This window comes from Triticum dicoccoides, chromosome 7A (genome assembly GCF_002162155.2).
Source record: "Triticum dicoccoides isolate Atlit2015 ecotype Zavitan chromosome 7A, WEW_v2.0, whole genome shotgun sequence".
NCBI classification, from domain to species: domain Eukaryota; kingdom Viridiplantae; phylum Streptophyta; class Magnoliopsida; order Poales; family Poaceae; genus Triticum; species Triticum dicoccoides.
In genome coordinates, this window is record NC_041392.1 from 639,930,192 (window position 1) to 639,950,671 (window position 20,480).

Genomic DNA, 20,480 nt, shown 5'->3' on the forward strand with positions numbered 1-20,480 from the left:
ATTGAACCCAATCCAATTCCATGACGATGAATATCAACATCCAAACAGAGCATTAGAGGTCGTGACAGAAAACTAGAGATCATGAGAGAAAAACTAGGAAAGCCCGAGGAGACCCAGATTAGATGGGACACGGCTCGGCGCCGGAGCCGGCGGTGCACCAACGGCTGCGTGTGGTCTATAGATTTTGCGCCGGCTGCCGATCGACATTTTCCTACCCATACGTATTATGTTTCTACAGTTTGACTGCAATCTTACCATGTTGTAGATCTCAAATAGATTAAGAATAAAGTGATGTTCTGTATGCTAATCATGGAGAGTAGCTTTTGCGTGAACTATGCGCGGGTAGTTGCCTCTTGATTTAGTCGTTTGCACGACTCATAAGAGCAACTTTGCACTATTTCTGAAAATCTGGAAGAATATTTCACGTTTCAATCATATCCACTTGCTCATTCATCTTAATTTCTCAGATATACTGCTATTTAAACTAATAATTTTACTATTAGTTCCCCCAAGAAATACTCTGCATTTTGGATTAAATTCTTATAGGACTATACATAGTCTCTTCAACTACCGCAGAACCTTTTGTACCTCAAGCATACAATGTTCTCTTATAGTTTTAGTACAGGTGACATCAAATACAGTTTGAATTTCTAAGGATGTATTGTGAATTGTGACATACTCCCTCCCCTCCGTTTCAAAATAAGTATCTCAATTTTATACTTACTTTAGTATAAAGTTGTATTAAGTTTAAGACACTTATTTTGAGACGGAGGAAGTACATACTCACCCTTTGTCTATTTTCTCTATTGGTTATAATATACTAGATGACCCGTTGCGCCAATGGCGCAAAGGCCGAGTGCAAGCCAAGTATTGTAAGAGTGTGCACTAAAATATGTAAACACAAAATGGAAGCATATATTTCTTTCATCATGGCTATTTCAAAAGCATACCACAAAGCAGTCTAAGCATCAAATAACCGACAGTTAAATGCACAGAATGGTCTTAGAGGATTACATAAGATCCGAAAGGATGATAAACATAGAAGTCTTAGTAGACATCTATACTAATGCTAAGTTATATAACAAAGGGCTCTATACTAATGCAAGTTACATAACAAAGGGCTCTTGCAACTTGCTTATATCGAGTAAACGATCAGTCCTTTGGAAGTGCATTTGAAGGCGAAAGCATATGCTTGTCCTTTGTTAGATGACCCGTTGCACCCATGGCGCAAAAAGCGAGAGTAAGCCGAGTATCAAAATCATGCATATGAGATTGATTTAAAGCAGCTTAATAAATACTTACATTCCATTACATGATATCTTAAAAGAAAATGCTCATATCACGCAAAAAAGGAAGAGCGAGCCCAGCATTCAAACCATGCATATTAGACTAATTTAGAACAAAGTTAATGAATACTTATATAGCTTAAAATAAAATATTCAAAACACTTGATAATAGCATACATTGATGGCTTTATAAAGTAAGCTATATTAGCATAGATTCATTGTGTCCATTAACTGTTGCCCGAGTCTTGTACCTGCCCGTTGCCCGAGTCTTGTACCTGCCGCGAGTAGGAAGGGAAGAATGAAGCCAAAAAATGATGAAATGATATGTTATAATAACAACAAATGATTAGAACAAAAGGCCAAGGCCAAACATCACCTTATCGTCAACTTAAGCATTTATTTTTGTGCATCTAAAATCCTACTCAATACCTAAGAAAAGGATGTCTTAGTAACATCCCAGGAGGACCAAGAACAAATGCAACAAGGGATTTCAAGAATACTGGCATTTCTCCATGCCCTGTGCCCACGTGGCTTGCTGTAACGAAGATCCTTTTTATCTCTAACATAGCAAGCACCTATACTATAGAAAATAGTTGCACAAAGTTGGAAATTGAAAACAGAAGTTAACACTCAAACAAAAAGGAAGAGAGGAGTTGACTTTTCCCCTAGCTTATTCATGTTTGTCACATACGACTTTCATTGCTGGGAGATAATCGTAAATAGAAATATGGTTCTTGTACCTACAAAAAACATGGCTCTTGTGAATCTCCAGCAAGGGCCTCTCTTCTAGTGAAGCCTCTATGTTTGTAATCTCGATTCTTTTATGTGAGTTGATTATATATCTATCTAAAATGAACAGTGCTAGGAGGTTATTTTAAAACTACATGGAAACATTAAATACCCTAGGTTTGCTTTTGACAATGCAATCGCAGACCTGTCGTATTTGCTTTATAACTTAAACAAAAGCAACTATAATGAAAATGCATTGGAAACAAATGCATATCTTCTGCATGGCATCCTCCCAAGCGAGAAATCATACTCTTCACTAAATCATAAGTGGGAATATGGGGTGGAGGTAGAAAAATTTGTAACCTGGACATATCAATCTGTAGCTTTTCCTTGCTCATTCTTTATGCACTTTCTTCTATCACAATGACCATCTGAATTTCGAACACCATGTCAGCTTCCTCTGCTCTAACCCCGTGGCCTGCCAGCATCGGATGCCACCAAAGCTGATCCCTGCCTACCAGGACACCAGAATTATAATATGAGAAGATAGTATAAGAAACAGAAAGAAAAAAATTGGTTAATCATCCCACAATGCTACTAAATTCCTTGGCTCGGCTTCTCTCGCGCTCGCGCAAGAGCCGCCGGCGGCGGCTGGTCTCCCTCCTCCGGCCACCTCAGGCCCAGCCAAGAACAGATCCGGAACCCTCCCGGCGTCCTCTCTCCATCCATCCCCAAGCCCGGCGCCGTCGCCGGCCCTCTCCCCGCAGAGGAGTTCGAGTCAGGCCCTCCCCCTCTTCCTGTCCCGCTCCCGTGCGGCCGCGCTGGGCCGCACCGGGGCGCCCCTGCGGGCTCGAGCAGGCCCCCCTGCGCCTCCCTCTCCTCTCGCCACCGCCGGAGGCGTCGCCAGGCAAAGCCCTGGCGGCGCGGCGGCGGTGGGACCCCCTCGGTTGCCGTTATCGAGAGCGGGGGCGGCGCTGCTCCGCTGCTCCAGGCGGTGATGCTGCGGGAGGGTGATAGCTGGCCGTGGCTGGGCGTGCTCGGCTCGGCTGGACTTGGTGCTCTGTCGGGCGCCACGACGGGCGGTGGAGGATGGATCTCTAGGCGGCGGCCCCAGGACGGTGGTGGGCAACGACGGCTGCGGTGTTCACGCGGGCGAAGCAGTGGCCGTGGTATGCCAGCCGGTCTTCGGTCGTGGGGTGCGGCTGCTGGTGAAAACCATGCCTGACTGCGTTCGGGGTGACGATGGCGGCGTCCACGGGCGTCGTGACCCTGCTGAGGGCGTCGTCGCTGCAGCTTGTCTCCTGACTGAGTTTCTGGCTGTGGGGTCTCCTGGATGGCGCTAGTCCAAGATGGTGGCTGACGGTGTTGCCGGGGCGGCGGCCCCGGGTTCGGTGGTGGCGGCTTCGGCCAGGGGGTGGTGCGTGTCTGGCCGCGGTGGATCGTGGGATCCCGTGGCCAGAGTGAGGTCGGTCTCGGCAGAGGTGGTGGTTAGTGGGCGGCGGTCCGTGGTGGCAGATGGTCGGCACATCTCCGGGAGAAATCCTTGCTCCGGTCTTCACCGGAGCCGACAACGGCGGCGCCTGCGGCTGCCGCGATCTTTCTTGGAAGCGTCGTCGTGGAGGTGCTCCTCCTTCAACCCATGGCTTTGGCTCCGGAGGGAAACCTCAGATCCGCTGGATCGGGCGATGGAGGCGCCATAGCGTCTTTCTCCTCCTTGGGGGCATTGTCTCGGAGCCGGCTACGACTGAGAGACTGGTGGATGATGGCATCTTCGCCGTCGATGGTGGCATCTTCGCGGCGTGGTTTGCTGAGGCGGGGCGCTGGTTTCTGTTTGGCAACGATGATGGCGTCGAGAGGAGCTTGGGTCGCGGCGTGGTCTTCGGTAGTCGGTTCTTCCCGGCGTGTCCGAGGTGCTCTTCCGTGGTTGCTTGGTTGCTTTGAAGTCGGAGCTGCGATGGAGCGAGTCCAGGTGGTGACGATGACAGACACTCGGCGGTCGTTTACGGAGGGCACGGTCGGCGCAAGTCCTGCATATTTTCCTTCTGTTTCTTGTCGTCGAAGTCGGAGCTGTCGGTTGCTTGCGAGTGTGGCCATCTGTTGACATGTGCCGTCGTGGATTCTGTTCCATGTTGGTGGCCAGGTTGGCCGGTGGTACCCATGTCATGTGGGTTGTGTTTTATCGGTTTTAGCCCGGTTTTCCATTAATTAACCGGGCAATTCTCTTCTTCTTAATCAATGAAAATGGCAAGTCTTTTGCCTCATTTCAAAAAAAAAAATCCTTGCCTCAGTTAAGGTGCTTTTCAACACCATCACCGAACCCGGAGTAAACTGTGCCCATCTCAGCAGCTGCCACACACTGGTGCCAGCCACGCGACAGCAGCGGCGAGGAGGCCGGCAGCATACTTGAACGTTCAAAGCTGTTCAAAGCTCTTCAGGTTGTCTATCTATCTTAAATTCCTCTCTTTTACCAAAAGTTAGACACGACCGAAAAGTCAAAGAAACAAAGTTCTTCTGGTTGTGTATCTCTTAGATTCCTCTCTATTTTCTTTAAAATTAGATGCGATCGAGAAGGAAAAGAAACTAACTTTGTGCACTGTTTATACACGCCAAGAGGAGAAAATATATAGAAGAAGTAAAACCAATTAGAGTAGCATATAGGTTTATAAATATACAAAATTGTCGAGCATGAATTTCCATTTTACACTTTGTCTAGTAGATTAAGTATATAACGAAGCAAACAGTAAATATGCGAGCTCAGTGTCGCTTGTTGGCAAGTAAACGGAAGGCAACCAAAACTGAAGATATACATGTTCTGGACAGGACAGTGGTTGCTTCTGTTTGTTGCTGGCCTCTTCTGTCCAAGGCTACGAATTATATGGTCAGCAACTAAAACAACCATGAATTAATAAATTAGTTAACTGTAATTAACAACAATAGACTTCACATATGAATCCAAAATGGCAATGAACTACCCGCAAAAAAAGGGCAATGAACAGAGGAGACGTATATATTTCTTCTCTACAGATTCTTATAGCAACAAAAGCATTTGTGCATAGAAATAAGTGCCTTTCATTGAGCTTTTCAATTCAGCACACATGAGCAATTAACTTTCAAAATCCTAGAATAATAGAGGCATAGGTAGGAAACACCAACCTGCAATAGATGTTACATAGAGAACTTTTCAGTTCAGCACACATGAGTATTTAACTTGCAAAATCCTAGAATAATAGAGGCATAGGTAGGCGGTAGCTGCAGTGAGAAAGAGAGGAAACACCAACCTGCAATGATGTTGGATAGAGAAAATAAACAAGAACGACCCAGCAGGAGCATATCCACAAGCCAATGGGGATAACTGAAAGTAGCAATTTGTGAAACATAACAGAGAAAGTCCAATCACTAAGTTGCATAAGAACAAAGACGACAAAGGAATATTGTGAGATTGATCTTGGCTTACCTTCTGCCAAGGACAACGTCGACGGCACCGTTGACCACCGCTTCGCCAGCAGCGCACCAGCGCCGCGCCTGCTTCAGCAGCTGCTCCACTCATCCTCGGCGGCGCCACAAAGAGAAAAAACGAAAAAGAGGAATCAGGGGAAGAAGCAGAGCAATGAAGAGGAGAAGAGGCAGCGGAACATATTTTAAAGTGCTTTTGCCTCTGGTTTAAGCACAAAAAGACATGCAATGCATTAGTCTGAGTGTACTATCTCAACCGTTTCTCTAATAAAAATAAAGAAGGTATACAAAGAGAATAATATTTAGTAAAGCACATATGCGTATATAATTTGCTGATTTCATGATGATCATGCCCCTCTCAGAAAGAGTAATATGTATGAAGCAGGCGTATATTATCTAATTCTAAGCAAGAAAGCTTGGATAAAAAAACGCTAGTAGCTTATTTTAGATGATTTGTTGTAGCGACCACGGCACAAATAATCACTTGAATCTTGGACTAACTGTAAGCATAAAGTGGGATTATATAATCCTCGTCTTTTGTTTTCTTTTCTTCTCGAACGACGCAGGAGAGCTGCTTGTCATTTCATCTCTGACTAACTGTACAGACATTCATGAAGTCAGGTATATTTGTTCAGCAAGATCCCTCCTAGACTCTCAATCGGGGTATACTTTTCAAATACAATCAAAAAAATATTTGCAAGCATGAAAAGAATTCATGGCCTCTGACACACTGATCAAGAAACCAGAAAAACACTACACTGAACAATACTTTTTGTTAGACCTCAAGTCCAGAACCGTCATCAGGTGTCCCTTTCCTTGCTGCACCCACGACCTAACCAACCATCTAAGGAAGCAACTTCTTTCTATTATTGGTCCCCACCACTGAAACAACAACCAATGTTTTAGCATGCCAATTATTTATGAAGTCCCCGAATTCTTGCTGATTTGATCCCAAACTCAGCTCCAGGTTCGGTGCGGTGCGCTGGTGTCGGCGTCAGGCGGCGTGCTGCTGTGTCGATGCGTCTCCGTGCTCCTGTGTCGGTGCGTCTCCCTAGATTCCAGGCGAACGACAGGGCAACGTGCGTTGCCTGGGCTTGGTTGGGCAGGCCCTAGTGGTGGTTGCGTGCTGCTTGCTGGGTGGGCTCAGAGCTACCTGGGCTGGACGTTAGTCATTCTTTTTTTTCCACTAATCCGTAATATATAATATATATACTGCATATATACTATGGGCCCCCTTTTAGTCTGGGCCCCGGGCCGTCGCACCTCTCGCTCTGGTCCAAAGCCGGCCCTGTATGAAGCAAAACCACAACAGCTTAATCTCCCAAGAGCAGGATCGTAACATACTTTCAGAAAAGCGCAGTCCAGATCATACACTCATGAATAAGTGTTTTGGTTTTCAACTGCCACAATGATATCCCCACTACCGCAAGCCCCTGCCTATAGCTTTAAACTGAACCAGCAAGTTAGCATGTCATTTATTTACAAAGTAATGCTTAGCAACCTAATTCCCCAAAGGCAGGAGTCTAGATAATTTCAGGATGTGCGTTTAGATTATCTTTTCTATTACCAATTCTGAACATGGCACAACAGTTTAGTTCTTGTTATTTAAGCTCACAGCATCTAAATTGAGAATTGCTCACATGTCATGAATTTTTTTTGCAGTCATAATCCCAGTAGGTTTACTTGCACATTAGGAATGCTAGTAGCTTACTCTTTCTGTATTCTGAAAGAAAACAAAAAAACAGACATTAGAAACGTCCAAGTAGCACCAAAAGAATAAAACAGGGGAGGTTAGAAAATACTGAAGCATGAGGATGGATGGGTAATTATCAAACAGAACAAAAGGGAAAAAGAAAAGCAAGAAGCTCCCTTCTCCCATTCTTTTTTGTTCCCTTTCACTTATATACATCACAGCAACACACATGCACTTTAACTATAGAAAAACATAATTCCCAATTGAGGAACAAAGTTATATTACAGCACCACATTTTATAAGCACTATACATCTATAGTGACCTTACTTGGGTATGACCTAAGTAGGCTTGACATTCACCATGATTCATACACACAATGTGCTACATCTGAGATAGAACATGAAAATGCAAATGGAGAAATTCTCCACTTTTATGGTGATCCATTAATCATAAGCAGGCATTTATAGTTCAACTTCTGACATTGTGTACTGTTTGGAGGTATAATTAAGGAATAGAAAAAAATAAGAAACAGTGACTTAATTAGTCTTTAACTAATATTTGAAGGTATAAATAAGTAGGCAAATTGGTATGCAATTGCCGGCTTGAGTTTCACACTTCAAGACCACTTCTTTCCATGGATTTTAGGCATTAGATAGTTGGTTGATTTTAAAGTTTCTTAGATGAATTGAAAGGAAAAAGGATAGAGCAGAAGAGGAATTAATCAGGTAGTGGAGGAGCTCACCAAGAGTTTAGACCTGTCGATCTAGCCGTGTGGACGCTGGATGTAGAAATAGAGAACATGCCTGCTCTTCTTCTTTCTCCCACAACACCAAATCAGAGGAGGGAAATAAAGCCCAGCAGTAACTTCAACTGGCACCTGGAGACGGCACAGTGTGTGTGCGCACTGAACAAAACCTAACCGTAAAGCAGAGCAATTGCTATCCGGTCAGCCACAATCTCTGATGGGGGCGTGAGCATACCGAGCATGGTCGCAGCAGTCGCCTTCGCGGTGGTAGAGGCGCAGCTCGGGGCTGAGGACCTCGCCGGCGTGGGTGACAGGTCCACGCGCTCGCGCTGGAGCTCGCCCTCGGCCCTCTCCCGTCTGTCGCCTTGCTGCACCTACCTCTTTCTCCCTCTCATCTGCTCGAGCGTCGCCTCTTCTTCCTTCTCTCTTCCTCTCATCTGCTCGACCGTCGCCTCAGTCGCCCTTTACTCGTCTCCCCTCCAGATTTCACTGGTCTGGATCCGGAGGCAGGGAAGGAGGAGAGGAAGAGGAGGAGGTCGCCCCGGCTGCATCGAGCGCCAGAGAAGAGGCCCGGAAGAGAAGGCGGCGGCGCGGGAGGCCCTGAGGCAGAGGGTCGTGGAGCAGGGGAGGCCGGACGACGCGAAGAGGATGGCGAATAAAAGGAGACGTGGCTGGTGCCGCTAGTTGGGCGCACTAGCTCATCCTTTATATGTTCAATTCCTCGCTCTACTTTCGAGATCACACTGACACATAACTTAAATGTATACTGGAGATATGCACATTCCAGATTAAGCTTTGCTACATTCACGGACAGTTACGGGGCATTACGGGGCTGGGTGCCCAGCCCACCAGTTAAATCAGGGGTGAGGGGAGAGGCGGTTAATTAGGAGAAGAAGATTATTTAGGCCAATTAAAACAGGACAGCTCAGCAGGCCCGTGAAGTCCGTGAGCCAGGAGTCCGTGCGTGTAGCATTTTTGTTCCAGATTATAGTCATGTTGTTTATATCAAGGGCCACAAATTTTAGATTCGCCCGCTCCGGACTCCTAAAATCTCAGGACCGGCCCCTTCCCGCGCAACATGATTCTGTTATAAGGCTTGTGCTAATGAGTGAGGCTAGTCCGATTACAAGCCGCACGTTGGGCTGCTTCTATTCGAGCCCAGCCTTTTTGTTCCAGATTATAGTCATGTTGTTTATATCAAGGGCCCCAAATTTTAGGTTCGCCTGCCCTAGACTCCTAAAATCTCAGGACCGGCCCTTCCGGCGCAACATGATTCTGTTATAAGGCTTGTGCTAATGAGTGAGGCCAGTCCGATTACAAGCCGCATGCTGGGCCGCTTCTATTCGAGCCCAGTAATGCCGAGCATATCGCATCGTGCAGTAGCACCGAGCTGTTTACTCTGGGACGTCCGCATTCTGCGGCAGAATGTCGAGCCTTCGCATAGGCTAGTCCCTGGACTGGGCCGGCCCACGCAGGCAGCGAGCGCCGTAAAAAACAAACAGAAAACGAAGTGCTTCGAAAATGATTCGAGCACGCGACCGCACCCCTGTAGACAAAGGTACCTAACCACTACACCTAATACGTGTTAGTAGCAAAACGGCAATTCAAACACATTAGTACAAGCAACATCGGCTGGTCGGATTATTTTCCTTTTTTTGATATTTTCTTGTAAGTTCAATTTTTTTTAAAATTCCGAACATTTTTGACAGCACAGAAATGAGTTTTAAGAAAATGTTAGCAATTTTTCGAATTGGTAACAAAATTTTAAAATCAGTACCAAATTTGAAGTTGTGGAAAAATATTCAAAAAAGGAACTTTTTTTTTAAAAATTATGATCAATTTTGATAAAACGAACAACTTTTTAGAAAATGTGAACAACTTTTTGAATTGTGATTTTCTTAAACAGGAACATTTTTTGAATGTGTGAACAAATCTTGAATAAATAGGGATATTTTATTAATTCCAAACAATTTTTGACAATCAAGAACAAGTTTTGACAAAATGCAAACAATTTTTTAATTTTTGAACACATAAAAAAAGAAATTCTTTGAATCTCTGAACACTTTCATAGACAAGACCATTTTTTTACATATGCGAACAAAAGAATTGAAATTGCAGAAAATGTTTTTGCGAAACGTGAAACATTTTTTGAAGTTGCAAACAAATTATGAAATTCCGAATAAAATATTAAACCACGAACATTTTTTGGAATTTTTAACAAATATTTGAAAAATGGAACATTTCAAGAAATTACGAACAAAAATTGAAACCACGAACATTTTTCAAATTTGTGAACAAATATTTGAAAATGGAACATTTAATGAAATTACGAAAAAATTGAAACCGCGGACATTTTTTGAATTTGTGAATAAATATTTGAAAATGGAACTTTATGAAATATCTAACAAAAATTTGAAACCACGAACATTTTTTGGATTCCTGAACACTTTTTCAAACTCGAACATTTTTGAATTTCAAACCAAAATTTGCAAATGCGACATTTTATGTAATTCTGGAAGTTTTTTCGAAAATATGAACATTTTTAAAATTTGTGAATAAATTTTGAAATACATGAATATTATTTCAAATTCAAAACATTTTTATTTTGTGAACATTTTTTAAAACAATGAAATAAGCAAGAACGGAAATGAAAAAACAGCAAAAGAAAAAGAAAGAAAACAAAAGAAAAAAAGAAAAAAACAAAGAGAAAAAAAACAGTTCAGGGAACCTCCTAGAAGGTTCCCAAAACTAGAAAACTGGGCTGGGAAACTCTAGAAAGTTCCCAAAACCGGATACACTGCAACACGTTAAATGGGCCGACCCAAGTCATCACTCGATCGACAGGGTCTGTGCGAAAGGTTGACAATTTGACACAGCGTGCATCAAATAGGATATTCCGTTCCCAAAACCAGAAAACTAGGCTGGGAAACTCTAGAAAGTTCCCAAAACCGGATAGGCTGCAACACGTTAAATGGGCCGGCCCAAGTCATCGCTCGATCGGCAGGGTTTGTGCGAAAGGTTGACAATTTGGCACAGCGTGCATCAAATAGGATATTCCATTTACTCCTGTCTAACGCTTTTTAGCGTCAAGAAGGGAAGCTTTCGCTGAAGGTAGGTGCAGATGGGCCGGCCCATTTAGAGGTCAGAAGTTCGAGCGCGTTAAAAGGATCGCCAAAAATTAAACCGCCCAGCCAGGGATCGAACCTGCGATATCCCCGCTCGGGAAGTCTTGAACAAATAGAGCTAATATGTTCTACTGGTTTTCTAGCAAAGAGAGAGCTTAAAGTACCAAACAGCTTTTGAATTTTTTTGAACAATTCACGAAAATCGAGAACAAAAGAAAAGAAAATTATGAACAAAATTTTACAAATGCGAAACCCTTTCTAAAACCATGATTTTTTTAAATTCAAACAAACTTTTCAAACATGAACAATTATTGAACACTTGAACAAAAATTTCGAAATTCCAAAAAGATGAACAAACTCACGGTATGGAAAGGGCACTACATCTACACCTAGCTTGGTCCCCGGCAGACCTTGATTATTTCTTCTTTGCACAATGATGTTAGTAAACAATTATTCGCACATTAGAGGCTTGCAGGTTTATCAAATCGATAGAGAGTTTGCCAAATCACAACACTCTACTCTAATATAGGGTTACCATCATCTTGTAAACTACATACTCCACTGATGTTCTAATCTGTCCACATTGCTTATGCCAAATATCCTTGAGCAATGGAAGCAAATGCTTTTGTTTCATCAACGAGAACATTGGTTCTAAAGAGGTGAGGGTGCCATTGGTCCATGGAACAACCAGCATGTTGTTTCCAGATGCTTTTGTTCAATTTGAAGTTGTGGTTGGCTTCTCATGGTCTGACTCGATCCATTTTATTTTGAAGAGCAGATTGTCACTCTCCAACAAAGGCTATTTTGTTTTCTATGTTTATCATCAACTGTCTATGTTGCTTGTCCTAGGGACGCATACGTGCGCGTCACAAGCATACCAGTAATCTCTGATCAAGGCACAAGCTATTTGCACCGAATTCTTTGGGCAAACCCTTATCTTTGACATGAAATAAATGACCTGGAGAAGGGCCTCTTGTCCAGTTCAATGCAGCATACGAGATGCTCACTACCTTGTTGCGTCTAGTGGGGAAGTTGTGATTGTATCGTGTGCTCCCGTGATAATGACAGGTTGTGTTTTCAGGTTCTTCAAGTTGGACATGGAAGCATTGGAGTGATCGTCCCTCGATGACCAGGAGCTGGATCATACCAACCGCTTCCTTTGCAGGGGTCTGCCTATCGGGGCGAAGGAGGAAGGCAAGATGAAAGTCACTATGGCCAGCCAGTCACGACGCGCAAAAACGATCGAGTGCCTTAGCTCCGCCTGGGCCGTTCATACCGTGTAATGGGCGCCGCGTGCTAGGAGCCAAGACAATGTTATGTGTGCATGTACTCTGTATGTATGTCTTGCAAACATGCAATGTAGTTCTTAGGAACCTGGACCTGATGAGGTCTTCTGGTCTCTTCATAGTAAAGGAGCCTTTATACTATTATAAACCCTTATACCAGTGGTTGAAAAAAGATATTGCTGGCGCTCACAATAGATAGATTTGGTGTGCGGGAATTCCTTTAAAGATTGAAGTCTTTGTATGTGGCAGCTCTTCCTTGATTTTGTGCTTTCCAAGGATAATATATATAAGCGAAACTAGGGTGGCTCCCCTCTTTGTTACTTTTGTAATGATGTTGAAACCGTGTGTCATTTGTTCATCGATTGTCATGTGTCCAAGCTCTTTTTGTGATTCTTAACACTCATTGTTGCCCTCTTCTCTCGGGAAAGCTTTCTCGTGGTTTTATGCTTTCCTCCTCGGTGGGGATTGCTGCTATTTGTTGGGCTATATGTATCACATCAAATAGAGCCACCTTTGATGAACATACCATGCGTTCTCCTCTATAAATGCTCGCTGCTAACTTCTTGGAGAGGTCTCCGAAAAGGGTAGGATCAAAAGATGCTGAAGTTGGGTACTTCATGGTTCATGGGGTACTTCACGGTTCATGCATAAAGCTTTGGAGCTGGCGCACATTTAGGCTGGAGTAGCAGATCTTCATCTTGCTGGAAATGGAGCGGTTGTTTTGTTGTGTGCATGGTTCCTACGCCGAACTTATAGTCGTGCTTGTACTATTAGGGTTTTGCGTCATAGTAGGCGTTTTGAGTGTGGGACACCTAGCAGCGGCTTTCCTAATAGTGCATTGAACTCACTTTTCTCTCTTTCTTCGTCTCCTACAATGTGTAAAAACTCTGTATTTCCGTTGTGAAATGGAAAGGGGAATGGCCTGGTTCGGAAAAAATGTACTCTGTATGTATGAATGACTCCATGTAGGTAGTGGGACGCCATCCGTGTACGTACGGTGTTAAGCCGACTTATGTGATCCATTAGGTTGCAGGAGATTGCGGAGGCCAAGATTGCCCTAGGTTGCATTGATCAGTCAAGGATTGAAGCGTATACTGCAACTCAATTTTGAGGCAAACTATTAATTGGTGACCGAGTTCCTCATTACCAGCGGTGCACCCTGGCCTCACCTCTAATCTTCCTAAATAATAGAGTGCATGTAGTTCTTGATTGAAGTACGGCCGTGACATATACCCCAAGTGTGTCTGGAAAACATGCATCTTCCTCGGCATGAGATCATGCGTTTTGATTCAGCTCCTGCAACAACATACTATATGTTGATCTTTCAGGCCTAACATGACAACGGTCGCCATGGGAAGCGATCAATCCATGAGGAAAAAAGTGTAATTCAATCATGCAGGCCAGGGATAACCCATCTCCCCCAACCCTAGCTTTTGCTGCTACCATCTCCCCTCCTCGTTGGCAGCTACGCGTCGATCGTTGCTAACGGCAGCGGCTTGCCCTCCTCAAAGTGCTAGGTGGGCTCGTTTCTCCCTTTTCCTTGGTGGACGCGTTCCTCTAGTGATGACATGATCTAGCAGCAAGATATTGACTATTCTTACTTCGGGTAATGACTAAGAACCACGCTACCATAAAGATGAATTGGGTATACATATGTTTTACTTGAGTCCAAGAAACATGGAGTTTGCATATGTTGACTAATATGGCATTACGATAACTATTACATCTTTGGATGTTTGTCTATTTTGTTATTAAGGAGCGGAGCTAATGCCATACGTCCATAAGAAGTCATTTTGCAATGTATTAAAGGAGAGTTATGTGTTCACGTGACATATTTGTATGTTAGTAAAAATGTGTATATGGTATTAATGGTGTGGTTGCGTATTGACGTGCAGGTGCATATGTACATTCATCATGTGTGTTGTGTATTTAATTACATGTGGGTGCGGATTCTCATCTTACCATTATCTCACATGAATATCTAATTCGGTTGTTGTCATTTGTTGGTAGTCAAGTCTAAAATGTATTAATAAACGCTTCCATCTTGAGCTAAATTTGGACTTGTGCTAGCTTTCAGTTGTTTGACGGGCATTCCTCATGTTCTCATTGAACTAACAAGGTCTTATTTGTGTTAATAAAGTGCAATATAATTTGAAAATTCATATTCCTCCGGTTCACCAATAGAGGGTGAAAAATGACATGTTTGTTGTTCAATAAAAAGCACTAACTACTCAATCAGAATGAGAAACATTAGAAAGATTTATTGTATTACTGAAACAAACTTCATGAACCAATACCCTAAACATGAAATACTTAATGATTTTCCGAATGTGCTTAACAAAATATACAATCCACAATTGCACCTAATGGAAATGTAACATTTTATTCACTTGATGTAGCGTTCAAAGGTAAATACTAATTGGCTTCTAAAGAAGTCCTTCAAACCATGAATGAACATAACCATCATTCCCGTTGGAAGAATTTGGCGGTGCATTGACAAACTCATCATAGTCCATGTTATATTGGCCTACATTATTGCCATTATGTCCCAAATAAGCATCCATCCCTAGGTTCCCATTGTAGTGTGGTTGGTTCGATGGAGTGTAGGCCAAGGTACCATTGCTAAAGGATTCACCGGCGGAGAAGTCATTGCCATTGGGGTAGAACAACTGTGGGGGGCCCTCCACAATGCTCCCAATGGTTGAGTTAGTGATTGTGTTGTTCTGTGGTGGCTCCATTGAGTTGTAAGAACTTGGATAGTTCTGAAGGTGTGGAGGTAAATCTTGTACAGGATCAGGAATGGGTTGTACGAGGGATGTCAAATGGGAACCCAAAGATGGTGGTGCTGACTGAAATATTTGTGGTACCTGCACATGAAAAGGTAGTATGATTTGCGGTAAGGAGATGTGTATAGTTCTAATCATGTAGCTGAAGTTGTGGTGGTAAATCTTATACCTGATGAACAATTGGTTGTAGGTGGGACGTTAAACGAGGTGCTAAAGGTGGTGGTGCAGACTGGAGCGATATCTGCATAGGAAAATGTGGTTCCATCGTGTCTTGTGGTTTTGATGGTAGTGGAACCGACGACAACACTTGAGGTGGAATACAATGAGATGACGATGGTTGTTGGGATGAAAGATGAGTATTCAAGTAATCACATGATGGGCCTCTTAGCATCAACTCATTCGTTGGTACGTTTGGACCACCCGTCTTGGGTTCACTTATAGGATGAAGTGGAGGCATACGACGTCTAATGTCCTCCCGGACCCGCAAAAGTTCATTGAAGAGCTTGTTAAGATCTTCAAGACTAAGATCTTCTTCCTTGGAGAAGATAAAATTTGGTACAATACCTGGGTTCTCGTCTTGTATATTTTTGATATGCTCGAGGGAGAGTTCTGCTCTCTTCTCATGTGTCACACTTTCCATGTCCAACCGAGCCACCTCCCCCTGCAACATTCTAATCCTAGCATTAGTTGCCTCATCAGCCAACGGCTCGACAAGTGGACCTCCTGATAAGAAAGCTTCAACTATGGGTGCCGCTGATGGCGTCCCAAATGAGTGCATTATTCCAGACTCCATCTCCAAGACGACAGCAACCCTCACGCCCGTGAGGACGGAGAGGTCACATGCCATCTTGTACAAGCCATCACGTCTCTTGGAGAAGGTGATGCCACGTTCCCTTTTGTCCCCGATGAAACAAATACCCTCCCTCTTCTCTCTCCTTGGCATATTAAGTTAGAAAACTCGAGGACTTATTACTATAAAAGGTAAACTACAAAAATGTACTAATAGGTAGATGCTTACTAGTGTTGTTGGCTAACTATGGGTGATTGTGAGATATAAGGAGATGAACTCCCTTTATATATGAAAAGGGTTGTGAACATGAATTTTTAGCTCACTCCTTATCCAATTATTCACATTAATTAAGATCCAAAATTAACCGTTTGTTATTTGAATGAGTAAAAGTTTTCGAGTCTTCAATGGGCACCAAGATATGTAGTCAACAAAATGCTGATTTATGGTTGCCATTATTTTTTGCTAAAACATAACATAAGCGAGGACATGCTAATTTGGAACCATTATTGAGTTTTTACGCGAGGCATTCACATACAATAGAATTTTATTTAATTGCATAACCAATGGTTATCCATTTCTTTAGGTTATTAATTGTGCACCCAATTTATCTTGCATACCTTGGTATTGCATTAATTACATCCCAATCCTCCATTGAGAGCAATGTAGTCTATACCTGACCATGAAATACATAAGATGCTAATAGAAGGCGAGGGAGTTACTTTCAGCCTATGGCGCCTCTACTAGATAGGCGTACGACTAAATCATATTTCCCTACAAGGGCACCATGACTTTGATATGTATATGTGCTTCATGCTAGTACTTCTGTTCCTTGTAGTGAAGCCCGTCAGGATATGCTTTAATAATATCTACATTGTTGATGAAAGTAACCAAAGTAAATTAAGTGGGTCAATCAACCCAAGTAAACAGAGTTTTACACATGATGCAAACCTTGGTTACCTTGTGAGCTGCTTTATTTGCATCCCTCTAGGACAATTCTTTTAATTGATGTTCCCGGTCATGCCTTCCATACTATACGTTGACCAACACACACTTCTACAAAATATGTAAAATCCGATTCTGCCTAAATTTGTAGCACTCGGTATGTTAGGGGAAATTAGGCTTGACACTGCTATGAAACTTCATGTATCATATCTTAGGATCACCCATATCAAGCCTATATATATCTTCTCTTGAAGGTATGAATGCCTGCAATGAACTCTGACAAGTTAGTGATTGTACCTTCTTTCCATATTAATATTGCTTTGCAACTAGAATTTCTTCCTTGGACCCAAGCACAAAGTAAATCTAATTTATGTGTAGATGCCATCATTGTCTTGCTAACATGGCCATGTTAAAAGACTGAATATATTGAAACTTCAGTGCTCTTTCTTTCTTTCTTTCTTGCTTGCTTGCTTGCTTGCTTTGTATGGCACAATTTTCACCATGTAGCCCCACATTATTAGGTAGTTTCTAATGTCTTGCAAGTGCATGGTGCTAGTTTAAGCACACTTTCGGAGAGTATTGTCCCCATTTATATCGTGCCAACAAAGAGCGTATGCGAGTGATATGGCGAGTGCTTCGGCCAAACACCCGAGGTTCCACGAGTCTCGAGTGAATTGACTACGTACTTTGGTATCTACAAGATTTGAGATGGTTATGTTGGAAATATGCCCTAGAGGCAATAATAAAAGCATTATTATTATATTTCCTTGTTCATGATAATTGTCTTTATTCATGCTATAATTGTGTTATCCGGAAATCGTAATGCATGTGTGAATAACAGACACAAAAATGTCCCTAGTGAGCCTCTAGTTGACTAGCTCGTTGATCAACAGATAGTCATGGTTTCCTGACTATGGACACTGGATGTCATTGATAACGAGATCACATCATTGGGAGAATGATGTGATGGACGAGACCCAATCCTAAACATAGCACAAGATCGTATAGTTCGTTTGCTAGAGTTTTGCAATGTCAAAGTATCTTTTCCTTAGACCATGAGATCGTGTAACTCCCGGATACCGTAGGAGTGCTTTGGGTATGCCAAACGTCACAACGTAACTGGGTGACTATAAAGGTAGACTACGGGTATCTCCGAAAGTGTCTGTTGGGTGACATGGATCAAGACTGGGATTTGTCACTCCGTATGACGGAGAGGTATCACTGGGCCCACTCGGTAATGCATCATCATAATGAGCTCAGAGTGACCAAGTGTCTGGTCACAAGATCATGCATTACGGTACGAGTAAAGTGACTTGCCGGTAACGAGATTGAACGAGGTATTGGGATACCGACGATCGAATCTCGGGCAAGTAACATATCGATAGACAAAGGGAATAGCGTACGGGGTTGATTGAATCCTCGACATCGTGGTTCATCCGATGAGATCATCGTGGAGCATGTGGGAGCCAACATGGGTATCCAGATCCCGCTGTTGGTTATTGACCGGAGAGTCGTCTCGGTCATGTCTGCTTGTCTCTCGAACCCGTAGGGTCTACACACTTAAGGTTCAGTTACGCTAGGGTTGTAGGGATATGTATATGCAGTAACCCGAATGTTGTTCGGAGTCCCGGATGAGATCCCGGACGTCACGAGGAGTTCCGGAATGGTCCGGAGGTAAAGATTTATATATGGGAAGTCTTGTTTCGGGCATCGAGACAAGTTTCGGGGTTATCGGTATTGTACCGGGACCACCGGAAGGGTCCCGGGGGTCCACCGGGTGGGTCCACCTGTCCCGGGGGGCCACATGGGCTGTAAGGGGGTGCGCCTTGGCCTAATGGGCCAAGGGCACCAGCCCCACATAGGCCCATGCGCCTAGGGTTTAGAAGGGGAAGAGTCCTAGGAGGGTAAGGCACCTCCTAGGTGCCTTGGGGGGGAGGAAAACCCCCCCTAGGCCGCCGCACCCCCTAGGAGATTGGATCTCCTAGGGCCGGCCACCCCCCCTTGGCCCTCCTATATATAGTGGGGGAGAGGAGGGACTTCATACCTGAACGCCTCGGCCTTTGGTTGCCTCCTTCTCCCTCCCCAACACCTCCTCAACCTCCATAGTGCTTAGCGAAGCTCTGCCGGAGTACTGCAGCTCCATCAACACCACGCCGTCGTGCTGCTGCTGGTGCCATCTCCCTCAACCTCTCCTCCCTCCCTTGCTGGATCAAGAAGGAGGAGACGTGGCTGTTCCGTACGTGTGTTGAACGCGGAGGTGCCGTCTGTTCGGCGCTGGTCATCGGTGATTTGGATCACGTCGAGTACGACTACATCATCACCGTTCTTTTGAACGCTTCCGCTTGCGATCTACAAAGGTATGTAGATGCATCTAATCACTCGTTGCTAGATGAACTCCTAGATGATCTTGGTGAAACGAGTAGGAAAATTTTTGTTTTCTGCAACGTTCCCCAACAGTGGCATCATGAGCTAGGTCTATGCGTAGTTCTTCTTGCGCGAGTAGAACACAATTTGTTGTGGGCGTAGATTTGTCAACTTTCTTGCCGTTACTAGTCCTTTCTTGCTTCAGCGGTATTGTGGGATGAAGCGGCCCGGACCAACCTTACACGTACGCTTACGTGAGACCGGTTCCACCGACTAACATGCACTAGTTGCATAAGGTGGCTGGCGGGTGTCTGTCTCTCCTACTTTAGTTGGAGCGGAATCGATGAACAGGGTCCTTATGAAGGGTAAATAGAAGTTGACAAATCACGTTGTGGCTTTAACGTAGGTAAGAAAACGTTCTTGCTAGAACCCTAATTCAGCCACGTAAAAAAACTTGCAACAACAATTAGAGGACGTCTAACTTGTTTTTGCAGCAAGTGGTTTGTGATATGATATGGCCAAAGTTGTGATGAATGATGAATGATCTATATGTGATGTATGAGATGTTCATGCTATTGTAATAGGAATCACGACTTGCATGTCGATGAGTATGACAACCGGCAGGAGCCATAGGAGTTGTCTTTATTCTTTTATATGACCTGCGTGTCATCAAGAAACGCCATGTAAATTACTTTACTTTATTGCTAAACGCGTTAGCCATAGTAGTAGAAGTAATAGTTGGCGAGCAACTTCATGGAGACACGATGATGGAGATCATGATGATGGAGATCATGGTGTCAAGCCGGTGACAAGATGATCATGGAGCCCCAAGATGGAGATCAAAGGAGCTATGTGATAATGGCCATATCATGTCACGTTTATTATTTGATTGCATGTGATGTTTATCATGTTTTGCATCTTGTTTACTTAGAACGACGGTAGTAAATAAGATGATCCCTCACAATAAATTCAAGAAGTGTTCCCCCTAACTATGCACCGTTGCGACAGTTCGCTGTTTCAAAACACCACGTGATGATCGGGTGTTTTATTCAGACGTTCACATACAACGGGTGTAAGACAGATTTACACATGCAAACACTTAGGTTGACTTGACGAGCCTAGCATGTACAGACATGGCCTCGGAACACAGAAGACCGAAAGGTCGAGCATGAGTCGTATAGAAGATACGATCAACATGAAGATGTTCACCGATGTTGACTAGTCCGTCTCACGTGATGATCGGACACGGTCTAGTTTAACTCGGATCATGTAATACTTAG

At 43.7% G+C, this 20,480-nt stretch overlaps 1 protein-coding gene and 1 long non-coding RNA gene across 6 annotated transcripts; both read right to left on the reverse strand.

The window, feature by feature from the left end:
- Positions 1-1,366: 1,366 nt before the first annotated feature.
- LOC119329864 lies at positions 1,367-8,618 on the reverse strand. Of its 5 annotated transcripts, XR_005159815.1 has the most exons (7): positions 8,143-8,618; positions 7,905-8,066; positions 5,470-7,191; positions 5,294-5,367; positions 4,823-5,168; positions 2,379-2,529; positions 1,367-1,561 (listed from the first exon to the last, which is right to left on the reverse strand). It is a non-coding gene; the product is annotated as an uncharacterized LOC119329864 (long non-coding RNA). The 5 variants fall into 5 exon arrangements; XR_005159816.1 differs by lacking the exon at positions 4,823-5,168 and having other exon boundaries at positions 7,905-8,039; XR_005159817.1 differs by lacking the exon at positions 4,823-5,168 and having other exon boundaries at positions 2,379-2,525.
- Positions 8,619-14,744: 6,126 nt separating this feature from the next.
- Positions 14,745-16,047, reverse strand: LOC119333762 (pheromone receptor transcription activator-like). Its single transcript, XM_037606542.1, has 2 exons — positions 15,274-16,047; positions 14,745-15,185 (listed from the first exon to the last, which is right to left on the reverse strand). Exons 1-2 carry the CDS (start codon positions 16,045-16,047, stop codon positions 14,745-14,747), a joined length of 1,215 nt encoding a protein of 404 aa, XP_037462439.1.
- Positions 16,048-20,480: the final 4,433 nt, after the last annotated feature.